Genomic DNA, 15,460 nt, shown 5'->3' with positions numbered 1-15,460 from the left:
GCATGCGCGGAACTCCGAATCAGACCCCGGCAACAGCCGAGTCTTAAAGGCGCAGCATAGTAATGCACCTATTAAAGTTTTCAAAATCACTTGTTTTCAACCTATCCTGTTATGTCTGTCTGCCAGCACAAACTTGGGAGGCTCACGCACCGTGCTTTGTATAAACGTTGCACTGACAGTGACCTCAGAGGGAAGCGCTTCCTCACCAGTTAAGTAGCCATCAGTTAACGACTCTGCAAGCCTGTACTGACTATTTTTCCAGACGTTGTTCTTGGCGGCCGATAAATGAGGCGGCCACATCTAATTTTCCGACCAGGGCGCAAGCGTGGGCATTGCAGCAGGAATACGTCATGATTGGAGTGATCGTCAGCAGCCAGGCGCTACTGGTTTGCGCCCCCGGTGAGCCTCGAACAAATTTTCGGTTGGGGCACTAAACGCTGCGCTTCTGGTCGGTAATCTCTTACGCTCGCATTAACGCCCCCTCTGATCACTAACTGAGGCTTTAGGTAACCGAAGATCCAGCCCAAAGACTTTAAAAATATACACATTTGGCCTTCAATGGCCATTCTTGCAGCTCCTTTGTTTTTTTACCTTAAGTTCCAATCAGGCTTTCATGAGCGTTGTGCAGTTGTTGTTATTTATTTATTTTGCAGGTATGCAGTTAAAATGCCCAGGATTACTTACCCGCCCTTCTGGACAGCCAGCCAACCTGCCTGCCCAAAGCCATGGGGTCATCATTGACATATGCAGATGACGTCATCGGGATCCGACTGCTAAATTAATGCTGGCCTGTACGTGGAAGCCGCTGGGGCTTTCTCACCAGGTAAAGTCAAGGAACAGAGAGGATCCAGGACCAGAAGATACCATGCACGGTACTTTAAAAAAAAACTTCCCTTTTGGGGCCAGGAGGAGCAGGAGTGCTTCTCTGGGCCCCACAAAGAAAGTTTAGGCCTCCCCTGCCCCAGACTTCTCCCCTTCTCTCCCACAAGCCACAGGCAACCATGGGCTATACAAATTTCCAGAGGCCAGCAGGATGTGACAAATACCCAAGTGCAGAAGCTCAATGAAAGAGGACATCAATCAAGTGGTGCCACTAGTTCATCTTCCTCAGGAGATAGATGTTGTTGCCTCCTCTTTATTCTTCTTTTACACTGGTGCCTGCTGATTATTGGTAAACTGCCTCTACTAGTTGCAATGTTGTGCGACATCCAGAGCACTGTCCCCATTTTGGCCACCTAAATATCTGCTTGTGTGTGCCAAATTTCTGCGTGATCAGCACCCTAGTCCAAGAATGTGGTTCATTACAGCACCTCAATCTTGGTGCATAGCTTGTGTAAAGTCATCATGAGTCATGGTTGCAAAACAGTGGCCACATTGCCCAGCTATTAGCCATTAAGCCTTCAAACCCTTGTAAGAGCTCAGTAACGTTAGATGGCTGCAGAATGATTGTCTACTTGGCATCAACATACATATTCGACATTGGTAATCACATACTATCTGCATATTAAGAAAGTGAAAGTTATTTTGATTTATGTACACAAAGGCATTTCTGAAAGTGCTTCAATAGCGATATAGATACAATCAACTATTTGTGAATCCTAGGGAACTGTGCAAGTTTATTTTGGAGTTGGTGGATATTTAAACTTTAAAAGGCCAATTTTTTTACTACAATTGATTACCGTTCCTAACCTTTTCTTAAAATAAGGCACTTTATTTTTTAATCTCTTCTGCTGAAACTGCGGGCCCAATTACATTGTGGCAATGGTCTACAGTTGATTTCCTTCCTCAATCTGTGGTCATACAGGTGTCTACCTGAAATATGTAAATACTCCTGACCTGGAAAGTGAGCCAATGTCGGGTGCAAATACTTGGCGGAGAGAAGTCCCACCCTGCCGAGGATTCATTGCCATTGTGGCAGGGAGGAAATTTGAGTCCAATAGCTCCAATTCAGCTCAGCAGTAATGCTCACCAATGAAGAATTTATTGCAACCAATGGAACACAATACGAAAGCCATGTTAACAGTCAATGACAACTCCTTAATTGTTAAGGAGTGGGTGTTAAAGTAACAGCATGGAAAACTTACAATGTTGAAAGTATTAAGTGACTCTATTGTTATCTTTGTCTTGCTATTTTGTCACCAACTTCCATGAGAGTCAGCAGCAAAAACCACAGCTGTTGGTTAGTATTTTACCTGAATAAATTTTTCAATAATCTTCAGGACTTCCATGTTAAGTTGCTTGACAGGTATAGATGATAAGTCTACATGGCTCAGAAGGCTGTGAATGATCTGCAGTAATGATTGTTGCATGCTGAGAAGACCTTTATCCAACAACTGTTAGGTCAAAAGTGCATTCATTAACTCATTTGAAAGTTGATTTAACCTTTTGTTATTCATGCCATTATAGTCAAGTTACTAATTTAAATGAATGCTAAATATTGCTAAAATTGGATTAATGCATGTATATAAACATCAAATCTATCTACCTTATACATCTACATCTATACTCTTGTATATATTCCCGAGTAAAATCAAACCATTTTCTGAGCACTCATTTTAGTAAATTTGGACGATTGATTTAGAGGTCCACAATATGGACCTCCAAACTAATTGCCCCATTTTCAGAGGCCCATTAGCACCTCCGGGGGGCGCTAACAGGGTGCAAGACACTTTTTGCCTGGGCGGGGGGGGGGGTGGCGCCACTATCTGCTCCCGGGGAATTGCTTGGGGGTTTGCGGAGATGCCCTGGGCAGCCGCGCAACTAGCAATGACATCATTGCCGTGCACGGCGACCCTTCAGCGCGCACGCGGATCCCTTACTGCCTCGCATGTGAAATTGCCTGTAAGGCTGGCCAACATCCGATCACGGGGCAGATGTTAAAGGGGAGGTTGCCAGCGCTTCACGCCGCCATCTTACTTTTTTTGCCGACTCTTGGGTCAGCTAGCCTATCTGATTTTGTCTGAGGTCTGGGCTGCCAACTTGCAGCCTGGCACTTTGTTTTGGGTGCCGGGCTGCACGCTCAGTACTACGCTGCCGTGGTGGTCCAGCGGAGGCCATCAGAGGCACTGCAGAGTGCACATCGGCCCTCACCTTTAGGCGAAGGGGAGGGGCATTGGAGCGCGTCAGCGCTATGCAGACCATCCACGTAACACTGCACAACTCGTCCTGTTAACGCTGCTGGAACCGCCCCTAAAGGAAGTGAACTGCGCTAGATTGTGCTCCAATTCCTTTGAGGGGCGGTAAGCCCAATTCAGCATCCGGAGCTGGACTTCTGCGCCGGCTGCAGGAAGTACTGCCCCGAGCGGGGTACCACCCCCAATCGGGACACAGTGTAATTTCGCCCCCTAAATCTGAAACATATATAGAAACATAGAAAAAAGGTGCAGGAGTAGGCCATTTGGCCCTTCGAGCCTGCACCACCATTCAATATTATCATGGCTGATCATGCAACTTCAATATCCCATTCCTGCCTTCTCTCCATACCCCTTGATTCCTTTAGCCATAAGGGTCACATCTAACTCCCTTTTGAATATATCTAATGAACTGGCCCCAACAACTTTCTGTGGTAGAGAATTCCACAGGTTCACAATTCTCTGAGTGAAGAAGTTTCTCCTCATTTCAGTCCTAATGGCTTACCCCTTATCCTTAGACTGTGACCCCTGGTTCTGGACTTCCCCAACATCGGGAACATTCTTCCTGCATCTAACCTGTCCAATCCCGTCAGAATTTTATATGTTTCTATGAGATCTCCTCTCATTCTTCTAAATTCCAGTGAATATAAGCCGAGTCAATACAGTCTTTCTTCATATGTCAGTCCTGCCATCCCAGGAATCCGTCTGGTGAACCTTCGCTGCACTCCCTCAATAGCAAGAATGTCCTTCCTCAGATTAGGAGACCAAAACTGTACACAATATTCAAGGTGTGGCCTCATCAAGGCCCTGTACAACTGCAGTAAGACCTCCCTGCTCCTATACTCAAATGCCGTTTGCCTTCTTCACCACCTGCTGTACCTGCATGCCAATTTTCAATGACTGATACCATGACAACCAGGTCTCGTTGCACCACCCTTTTTCCTAATCTGTCACCATTCAGATAATATTCTGCCTTCCTGTTTTTGCCACCAAAGTGGATAACCTCACATTTATCGACATTATACTGCATCTGCCATGCATTTCCCCACGCACCTAACCTGTCCAAGTCACCCTGCAGTGTCTTAGCATCCTCCTCACAGCTCACACTGCCACCCAGCTTAGTGTCATCTGCAAACTTGGAGATATTACATTCAATTCCTTTGTCTAAATCATTAATGTATATTGTAAATAACTCTGAATTCTATGGCTGGGCGAAGTCATAAGAACTAAAGTTCTTCATTCTTTTGGGCATAGGGACAAATCTCCTTTGTGCTAAGGAAAATTAATAAGATCTGCTACCATTTCATATGCTCCTTGAGGTGGATGAAGCCACTATTATAGAGTTTGGTTGGATAACCAGGCAGAAGTTGTATACTTCTCTCCTCATACAAGAAATAATTGGATGCATATTACCACAAGGCTTCACATCTTTGTCCTCGCTAGCATCAGCTCCTAGCATTCACAATACCATCTACCCATTAAACCAAGAGGGATAAAAACATTTTAAAATCAAAAATAGTATACACTTACCTTGTCATTGTATCTTAACCGCTGGTGGTAGCTGATCATATGTTTTTAGTCAGTATGTAGCAAGCCCAACTCAAGAGGGGGCGGTCTTGGAGTTAGTTTTGGGGAATGAAGCTGGGCAGGTTGAAGGGGTATTAGTGGGAAAGCACTTGGGTGCCAGTGGCCATAATTCAGTCAGATTCAAGTTGGTTATGGATAAGGACAAGGATAGGCCTGGAATAAAAGTTCCGAATTGGAAAAAAGCTAATTTTGCTAAGTTAAGGAGTGATTTGGCCATAGTGGACTGGAAACAGATGCTTGTGGGTAAATCAATGTCGGAACAGTGGGAGGCATTTAAGGAGGAGATCCGGCAGACTCAAGCCAAACATGTGCCCTTAAAGAAAAAGGCTTGGAAAAATAATTCTAGAGCCCCCTGGATGTCTAGAGACTTACAGGGGAGGATTAAGAAAAAAAGTGACGTTTATGTCATATACCACCGGCTAAATACTGTAGAATCTTTAGAGGAATATAGAAAGTTCAGAGGCAAAATTAAAAAGGATATTAGGAATGCTAAGAGAGAGCATGAGAAATTCTTGATCGGTAAAATTAAGGAAAATCCTAAGATGTTCTATAAATATATTAAGAGTAAGAGGGTAACTAAAGAAAGGGTAGGGCCTAATAGAGACCATGAGGGTAATCTTTGTGTGGAGGCGGAAGATGTTGGGAGGGCTCTTAACGAATACTTTGAATCTGTTTTCACAAAGGAAAGGGGCAATGCAGATATTGCTATTGAGGAGGAGTGTGATATTCTGGATGAAATAAATATAGGGAGAGAGGAAATATTAAGGGGTTTAGCAGCTTTGAAAGTAGATAAATCCCCAGGCCCGGAGGAAATGCATCCAAGGTTGTTGAGCGAAGTAAAAGAGGAAACAGCAGAGGCCTTGACCATCACTTTCCAGTCCTCTTTGGATTTAGGCATGGTATCGGAGGACTGGAGGACTGCTAATGTAGTATCCTTGTTTAAGAAGGGAGAAAGGGATAGGCCGAGTAATTACAGGCCTGTCAGCCTAACCTCAGTGGTGGGAAAATTATTGGAAAAAATACAGAAAGACAGGATAAATCTACATTTGGAAAGGCAAGGATTAATTAGGGACAGTCAGCATGGATTTGTTAAGGGAAGATCGTGTTTGACTAACCTGATTGAATTTTTTGAGGAGGTAACCAAGAGGATCGATGAGGGTAGTGCGTACAATATAGTATATATGGACTTTAGCAAAGCTTTTGTTAAGGTCTCACACGGTAGACTGGTCATGAAGGTTAAAGCCCATGGCATACAGGGCAAAGTGGCAAGTTGTATCCAAAATTGGCTTGGAGGTAGGAAGCAAAGGGTGATGATTGGTGGATGTTTTTGTGACTGGAAGGATGTTTCCAGTAGGGTTCCACAGGGCTCAGTACTGGGTCCCTTGCTTTTTGTGATATATATCAACGATTTAGATTTGAATATAGGGAGTATGATTAAGAAGTTTGCAGATGACACTAAAATTGGCTGTGTAGTTGATAATGAAGAGGGAAGTCATGGGCTGCAGGAGGATATCAATCTACTGGTCAGGTGGGCAGAGCAGTGGCAAATGGAATTTAATTCAGAGAAGTGTGAGGTGATGCACTTTGGGAGGGCTAATAAGGAAAGGGTATACACATTAAGCGGTAGGCCACTTAATAGTGTAGATGAACAAAGGGACCTTGGAGTGCTTGTCCACAGATCCCTGAAAGTAGCAGGCCAGGTGGATAAGGTGGTTAAGAAGGCATATGGAATGCTTGCCTTTATTGGCCGAGGCAAAGAATACAAGAGCAGGGAGGTTATGCTTAAATTTTATAATACTTTGGTTAGGCCACAGCTAGAGTACTGCTTGCAGTTCTGGTCGCCGTATTATAGGAAGGACGTGATTGCACTAGAGAGGGTGCAGAGGAGATTTACTAGGGTGCTGCCTGGAATGGAGAATCTTAGTTGTGAGGACAGATTGGATAGGCTGGGTTTGTTCTCATTGGAACAGAGGAGATGAGAGGAAACCTCATTGAGGTGTACAAAATATTGACATAGTGGATAGTAAGGGCCTATTTCCATTGGTGGTGGGGTCTATTACGAGGGGGCATAGTTTTAAGGTGGTTGGTGGAAGGTTTAGAGGGGATTTGAGGGGAGACTTCTTTACGCAGATGGTTATGGAGATCTGGAACTTGCTGCCTGGAAGAGTGGTGGATGCAGAAACCCTCACCACTTTAAAGAGATTGTTGGATGGGCACTTAAAGTGCAGAAACCTGCAGGGCTACGAACCAAGAGCTGGTAATTGGGATTAGACTGGATGACCTTTTGTGTGGCACAGATATAATGGTAAGTACTGCAGGGAATAGAATACGGCCAGGGTGATCTCCTGGACTAGTTTCGATCGCCTGGAAGGGTCGGAGAGGAATTTTCGCAGATTTTTTCTCCCTAAATTGGCCTGGGTTTTTATCTGGTTTTTGCCTCTTCCAGGAGATCACATGGCTCCGGTTGGGGTGGAGTGTAGAATGTTTCAGTATAAGGGATATTGCAGTAGTGTGAGGTGGACTGGTTGGGCTGGGTGCTCTTTGCCTTTCTGTCATTGTTCATAGGTTTATATGTAACCTTTAGGGCTGCTGACCCCAAGGGCCGTGTGGCTCTTTGTCGGCTGGCGTGGACACGATGGGCCAAAATGATCTCCTTCTCCGCTGTAAATTTCTATGTTTCTATGTAAACACTATCAGAACAGGATTTTAGCTAAAACAGCAGTACCAATGCACAGTACATAATTTTATTGCTCACTTGACCAAATTTGAGCATTCAACAAATTAATCTAAACTTGTCAAATTGAGGTCAGTTTGGGTTTGGATTCACTCTGCATTACTACTCATTATTTAAACAAAGGTGCTAAAATAGATACAGAGAAAAATTCTACATATCTGAAACAAAATACAAAAAGCTGGAAATGTACAGCAGGTCAATCAGTGTTTGTGGAGAGAAAGATGGAGCTGTCTTCAGAACTGTACAAACTCAAAACATTCAATTGTCTATTCTGCTACATGTTTCCAGCTTTTTTGGGTTTTTTTTCATGCTAAAATAAAACCTGAACACAATACTGAACAATGTGCATCGAAAGAATACAAAATAGTATCCACTAATAAAACATATTATACACACCTCTGCCAGGTACGTAACCAGGTTCAAAGTGATTTCAGCAAAGGATTCATGAAGGTAACGACAAACGACATTAACCCATGTAGCACAATCTCGTGTATAGCTGTGAGTCTTGTATAAAGTCATTACATGTGCTAGGTTGGAAAGCTTAGGGTTCTTTTCTTCCATACAAACCTAACATGGAAGTAATATAAACATATTAGATATTTAGATTTTAAAACATGATTGTTAAAAAGATTTCTGCTTGCTAAATGTACTACCTAAACTACAAACCTGGGCTATCCGCTCTGCAGTATCCTTGCAGAATTGGGTAGGGTTATCAAAGTGCTGAATCAAATGTGGAAGGAGGCAGAGAACATTCAAGGGGAATCCTGAAATAGACAAATAATGGAAAGATAATTGAACTACAACTGCATTCGAATCAATTTCTAAAGCTAATTTCTTGACCACTTTCTAATAATAATCACTCAAACTTAGTTACTGAATTTATTAATCATAATTATTTGGAAAAGATAAACTTTTTGATCGTGTATTGCCATAAATTTAAATATTTTACAATTTATAACAGTGCAGTTGTCTTAATTTCTTCAGCAACGAGTTTCTACTTCCTTGAAAACGAAAGAATTGCATTTATATAGCGCCTTTCATGACCACTGAATGTCCTAAAGTGCTTTACAGCCAATGAAGTACTCTTTGAAGTGTAGTGACTGTTGTTATATAGGAAACGTGGCAGCCTATTTGTGCACAGTAAAATCTCACCAACAGCAATGTGATAATGACCAGATTCAGCGTCATCGCCCCAACCCTCTTCTCAATCTTCCTCGCTGCCATGCTCCACCTCACAGTCGACAAGCTCCCCGCTGGAGTGGAACTAAACTACAGAACCAGTGGGAACCTGTTGAACCTTCGCCGTCTCCAGACCAGGTCCAACACCACCCCAACCTCTGTTGTCGAGCTACAGTATGCAGACGACGCCTGCGTCTGTGCACATACAGAGGCTGAACTCCAGGACATAGTCGACATACTTACTGAGGCGTACGAAAGCATGGGCCTTACGCTAAACATCAGCAAGACAAAGGTCCTCCACCAGCCTATCCATACCGCACAGCACTGTCCCCCAGTCATCAAGATCCATGGCGTGGCCCTGGACAATGTGGACCACTTCCCATATCTCAGGAGCTTCCTATCAACAAGAGCAGGCATTGATGACGAGATCCAACACCACCTCCAGTGCGCCAATGTCGCCTTCGACCGCCTGAGGAAAAGAGTGTTTGAAGACCAGGCCTCAAAACTGCCACCAAGCACATGGTCTACAGGGCTGTAGTAATACCCGCCCTCCTGTATGGCTCAGAGACATGGACCATGTACAGTAGACACCTCAAGTTGCTGGAGAAATACCATCAACAATGTCACCGCAAAATCCTACAAATCCCTTGGGAGGAAAGACGCACCAATATTAGCGTCCTCGACCAGGTCAACATCTCCAGCATCGAAGCACTGACCACACTTGATCAGCTCCGCAGGGCAGGCCACATAGTTCGCATGCCAGACACAAGACTCCCAAAGCAAGTGCTCTATTTGGAACACCTTCACGGCAAACGAGCCAAAGGTGGACATTGGAAACGTTACAAGAACACCCTCGAAGCCTCCCTGATAAAGTGCAACTTCCCCACTGACACCTGGGAGACCCTGGCCAAAGACCGCTCTAAGTGGAGGAAGTGCATCCGGGAGGGTGCTGAGCACCTCGAGTCTCGTCGCCGAGAGTGTTGTGTATGGAGAAAGAGTCAGACTGCACACTGTGAGCTCAAAGTAAAATGTGACCGTAGTCTTTTATTGCAGGTCTCCAGAGTGCCTCTCCAACCTGTGAAGCCTTCTTAAATACTTGTGCTCCCAAGGAATTATGGGATCCCTTGGGACTCCAGGGGATGCACCCTCTGGTGGCTGTACAGAGTAAATACAAGTATACATATATAACAATATTCCCCCTCAAAGTCAATAGTGTAACTATTTACAATGTGAGTCGATCTGGGGCCCTTCTTGCCCTGGTTGATCGTCTCGGTGTGAAAGCTGGTGTTGTTGAATCATTTGTTGGGCCCTCGCTGGGCTGCTGTGCAGCTGGCCTTGCTGGGCTGCCTGTTGTGTTGGGGCCCTGCTGGGCTGCTGTAGATGATGGGTTCTGCTTTGTGGTCAACCGTGATGCTGGTTACCACTGGTGTCTATGTTGGGGGATCAAAAAAGGTAGGGTCCAAGGTGGGTTGCTCAGGATAGTCTGTGAATCCGAGTTTGATTTGGTCCAAGTGTTTCCGGTGAATGAGTCCATTTGAAAGTTTGAGCTGAAACACCCCACGCTCCCCTCTTTGGCCATGACAATGCCGGGAAGCAACTTGGGACCTTGTCCATAATTTAATACAGATACAGGATCATTGATTTCAATCTCGCGTGACACATTTGCGCTATCATGGTACGCACTTTGTTGAAGCCGCTGCTCTATACCTGTTCACGTAGATCAGGGTGAACTAACGAGAGCCTTGTCTTAATTGCTCTTTTCATGAGCAGTTCAGCAGGTGGGATCCTAGTGAATGAGTGGGGTCTCGTGTGGTAGCTAAGCAGGACTCGGGATAGGCATGTCTGCAGTGAGCCTTCAGTTATCCTCTTCAAGCCTTGCTTGACGGTTTGCACTGCTCTTTCTGCCTGACCATTTGACGCTGGTTTAAAAGGGGCAGATGTGACATGTTTGATCCCGTTATGGGTCATGAATTCTTTGAACTCAGTACTGGTAAAACATGGCCTGTTGTTGCTCACCAGGGCATCGGATAGGCTGTGTGTGGCAAACATGGCCTGCAGGCTTTCAGCAGTGGCAGCGGACATGCTAGCTGACATTATCTCACATTCAATCCACTTGGAGTACGCGTCAACAACCAGAAGGAACACTTTACCCAAGAACGGGCCTGCATAGTCGACGTGTACCCTAGACCACGGTTTGGAGGGCCAAGACCATAAACTTAGCGGCGCCTTCCTAGGTACATTGCTTAACTGCGAGCATGTATTACATCTGTGAACGCAGGACTGTAAGTCCGCATCGATACCGGGCCACCACACGTGGGATCTGGCTATCGCTTTCATAATTATGATGCCTGGGTGGGTACTGTGGAGATCATTGATGAAGGTGTCTCTGCCTTTCTTGGGGACCACTACTCAAATGCCCCACAGAAGGCAGTCTGCCTGTATAGACATTTCATCTTTGCGCCGCTAGAACGGCTTTATCTCTTCCTGCATTTCCATTGGGACACTGGACCAGCTCCCATGAAGCACACAGCTTTTGACTAGAGATAATAAGGGGTCCTGGCTTGTCCAAGTTTTGATCTGCCGGGCAGTAACGGGTGATTGCTCACTCTCAAATGCTTCCATAACCATGGCTAGATCTGCGGGCTGCGCCATTTCCACCCTCGTGGCGGGCAATGGCAGTCTACTGAGAGTATCGGCGCAGTTTTCTGTGCCTGGCCTGTGGCGGATGGCGTAGTTGTATGCGGACAACGTGAGCGCCCATCTCTGGGTGCGGGCTGAAGCGTTGGTATTTATCCCTTTACTCTCGGAGAACAGGGATAAAAGTGGCTTATGGTCAGTTTCCAATTTGAATTTTAGCCCAAACAGGTATTGATGCATTTTATTTACCCCACAGACACACGCTAACGCTTCTTTCTCAATCATGCTGTAGGCTCCCTCAACCTTAGACAGACTCCTGGATGCATAAGCAACCGATTGCAGTTTCCCGAAATCATTAGCTTGTTGCAATACACACCCGACACCATATGATGACGCATCACATGCTAATACCAAACGCTTACATGGATCATATTTGTTTGAGCATAACAATTTTCTCACTTTTCTTGGCTTTTGCCCCAAACCCATTCGTCCCCTTTTCGTAGTAAGACATGTCGTGGTTCTAACAGTGTGCTGAGAAGCGGTAAGAAGTTACCAAAGTAGTTCAGGAGTCCCAGAAACGACCGCAGCTCCGTCACGTTCTGTGGCCTCGGTGCATTCTCGATTGCCTCTGTCTTCGCATTGGTGGGCCTGATGCCATCCGCCGCAACCCTCCTTCCCAGGACCTCTACTTCAGGCGCTAGGAAAATGTACTTTGAGCGTTTTAACCTGAGCCCCACACAGTTGAGTCGACTAAGAATCTCCTCCAGGTTCTGCAGATGCTCGACTGTGTTCCGACCTGTGACCAAGATGTCGTCCTGGAAGACCACGGTGTGCGGGACCGACTTCAGTAAGCTTTCCATGTTTCTCTGGAATATCGCCGCCGCCGATTGGATTCCAAACGGGCATCTGTTATAAACAAAAATACCTTTGTGCGTGTTGATGCAGGTGAGGGCCTTCGATGATTCCTCCAGTTCCTGCGTCATGTAGGCTGAAGTCAGATCCAGCTTCGTGAACGTCTTTCCTCCCACCAGCATTGCAAAAAGGTCGTCGGCCTTTGGTAGTGGGTATTGGTCTTGCAGGGAGAAACGATTGATAGTTACTTTGTAATCGCCACAGATTCTGACAGTGCTGTTTCTCTTGAGGACTGGGATGATAGGACTGGCCCACTCGTTGAACTCGATTGGGGAATGCCCTCTCTTTGCAGCCGATTTAGCTCGATCTCTACCCTTTCTCTCATCATGTACGGTATTGCTCTCGCCTTGTGATGGATGGGTCGCGCCCCCGGAATTAGGAGGATCTGCACTTTTGCTCCTTGGAATTTCACGATGCCTGGTTGGAACAGCGAAGGAAATTTGTTTAAGTCCTGGGTACACGAAGTGTTGTCAGTGGACGATAGCGCTCGGACGTCGTCCCAGTTCCAGCGTATCTTTCCTAGCCAGCTCCTGCCGAGCAGCATGGGACCATCGCCCGGTACCACCTGGCGTGGTAGCTTGTGCACCGCTCCATCGTAGGAGACCTTTACGGTAGCACTGCCAATAACAGCAATCAGTTGTTTCGTGTAAGTTCTTAGTTTTGTGCGAACTGGAGTTAAGACTGGCCTTGAGGCCTTGTTGCACCACAACCTTTCAAAATCTTTTTGCCCATGATGGACTGGAATGCGCACGTGTCCAGCTCCATTGACACCGGGAGTCCATTTAGTTCAACATTCAGCATTATCGGGGGACAATTCGTGGTGAATGTGTGCACCCCATGTACCTCTGCCGCCTCGATCTGAGGCTCTGATTCATCGTGATCCTCTGTAGATCTGTCCTCCTCTGCAACATGGTGGTTTGCAGGTTTAACAGGCTTTGCAGCTCGCCTGTACACTCATTGGAGGAGTCTCATTGTTCCACAGCCCTTCCAAACGTACTCTTTGAATCGGCATGAATGGAAACGATGATCACCCCCGCAGCACCAACAAGGTGTTAATGGCATTGCATTCATCACCCCTGATGGTGGACTCTGAGACATCTGCGGATGTGTAGCTGCAGGTATGTGTGACCTGTCCTGTACATTACGATTCAAAAACTACATCACTTTGTTCACAGTACTTGTGTGCTGAGAGATTTGCTTAGTGTTGTCACAGGTGGCAATGAATGCCTGGGCTATTGCTATGGCCTTACTCAAGGTTGGGGTCTCTACAGTCAAAAGTTTGCGAAGTATGGCTTCGTGGCCAATGCCAAGTACGAAAAAGTCTCTGAGCATGTGCTCCAAATGTCCTTCAAATTCGCAATATCCTGCAAGGCATCTTAGCTCAGTGACATAACTCGCCACTTCCTGGCCTTCAGACCGTTTGTAGGTGTAGAACCGGTACCTCACCATTAGGGCGCTTTCCTTTGGGTTCAAATGCTGTTGTGCCAATGTGCACAAATCGTTGTACGATTTCTCCGTGGGTTTCGCTGGAGTGAGCAGATTCTTCATGAGGCCATACGTTGGTGTCCCATAGACGGTGAGGAGGATCACCCTTCGTTTGGCAGTGCTCTCGTCCCCATCTAGCTCGTTGGCCATGAATTATTGGTCGAGTCGCTCCACAAAAGTTTCCCAATCATCCCCCTCTGAGAATTTCTCCAGGATGCCCACTGTTCTCTGCATCTTTGGGTTCGCTATCTGTATCTCGTCGCCAGTTATTGTGTATGGAGAAAGAGTCAGAGTGAACACTGTGAGCTCAAAGTAAAGTGTGACCGTAGTCTTTTATTGTAGGTCTCCAGAGTGCCTCTCCACCCTGTGAAGCTTCCTTAAATACCTGTGCTCCCAAGGGATTATGGAATCCAGGGGATGAGCCCTCTGGTGGTTGTACAGAGTAAATACAAGTATACATATATAACAGAGAGCATGCAGAAATCAAGCGCAGGCAGCGGAAAGAGCGTGTGGCAAACCAGTCCCACCCACCCCTTCCCTCAACGACTATCTGCCCCACCTGTGACAGAGACTGTGGTTCTCATATTGAACTGTATAGCCACTTAAGAACTCATGTTAAGAGTGGAAGCAAGTCTTCGTTGATTCCGAGGGACTGCCTATGATGATGATGAATGACCAGATAATCTGTTTTTTAGGGATCTTTCCGCTGTCTGCGCCTGATTTCTGCATGCCAATCCTGCAGATTGTTCTGGAGTCTCCAGGAATTAAATATTAATCTCCTGGAACTGTTGCAAGCAACCCGGGGAAGAATAATAGGGGCAATGGAAGGCAATTTTGTCCCCTTAGTTTGGAGGATCCATATTGTGTACCTCTAAATCCATCGTCCAAATTTACTAAAATGAGTGCTCAGAAAGTGGTTTGATTTTATTCAGGAAAATATACAAGAGTATAGATGTAGATTTATAAGGTAAATAGATTTAATATTTATATATAAATATATTTTTTTCATTTAGTTTGAATACTTTTGTTTATAAATTATAAAAATATAGTATGTGGGAGAAAAAGGGCAGTTTGACTGAGTAGTTGTAAGCGGGAGGGAGGTCATGTGATTAAACTTCCAGGAATATTTCCAAGAGTTGATAACCCCATTAACTCTAACGGAAAAGAAAATCAGGCAGCGTGTATAATGGAAGGCCAATCCACTACTGCCCATTTTGTGTGTTCGCCAAAGTTTGATTTTATCACCCCCACAATCTTTTACAAGCGCTTTTCAGGAGAGCCTGTAATTTGATATGCCTCTCTGTTAGGCTTAAGTAGCACTTCTTGTCCTACAGATGCTCTCCTCAGATATGCAGTTAGTATTCTGCTTGTATGTCCAAACCTACTGTTTGGCCCATTTTTCCTCTGAAAGGATCATGGCTACCATGATAGGTTGCTGTTATCTTGCTGAATTTGCCATTTAGTCCTATTCTGAATTTGACTTATACCCCCTTCCCCATGTATGCATACCATATAATTATTTGGAAAATGTACTGTGGATACAATTAATTGGATCTGCTCTTCCCCAGTTAACAGTGGTCTTAATCACTACTAAAATCATTACTTCAGATTTAAACCCAGTGACAAAAATTAGAACTAGCATCTCCACTGCATAACAGAGACTAAACCCAGTATTGCATTTGTCAGTAATTTGTCAGTAAACTTACCAACAGATGGAGAATGGTCCCTATTGTGGCTAAGCCTTTCTTAAATATGACCTAGAATTTTCCTTCAAGCAATTAGTAAAAATTAAAAA

At 45.2% G+C, this 15,460-nt stretch overlaps 1 protein-coding gene across 2 annotated transcripts in view; it reads right to left on the bottom strand.

Annotated features, from left to right (window-relative positions):
* The window catches only part of fryb (furry homolog b (Drosophila)), a 439,334-nt gene that overhangs the window by 84,773 nt on the left and 339,101 nt on the right, over positions 1-15,460 (bottom strand). For both annotated transcript variants that reach the window (XM_070892324.1, XM_070892325.1), the window contains exons 45-47: positions 8,119-8,216; positions 7,849-8,019; positions 2,193-2,333 (exon numbers count right to left, since the gene is read on the bottom strand). In XM_070892324.1, coding sequence (XP_070748425.1) covers positions 2,193-2,333; positions 7,849-8,019; positions 8,119-8,216 — 410 coding nt within the window. The remainder of the gene's footprint in view (positions 1-2,192; positions 2,334-7,848; positions 8,020-8,118; positions 8,217-15,460) is intronic.

The sequence above is a fragment of the Pristiophorus japonicus genome, chromosome 10, assembly GCF_044704955.1.
Source record: "Pristiophorus japonicus isolate sPriJap1 chromosome 10, sPriJap1.hap1, whole genome shotgun sequence".
Classification (NCBI taxonomy): domain Eukaryota; kingdom Metazoa; phylum Chordata; class Chondrichthyes; family Pristiophoridae; genus Pristiophorus; species Pristiophorus japonicus.
Note: the sequence above shows the minus strand (reverse complement) of the source record. Positions and strands in the feature narration are given on the sequence as shown.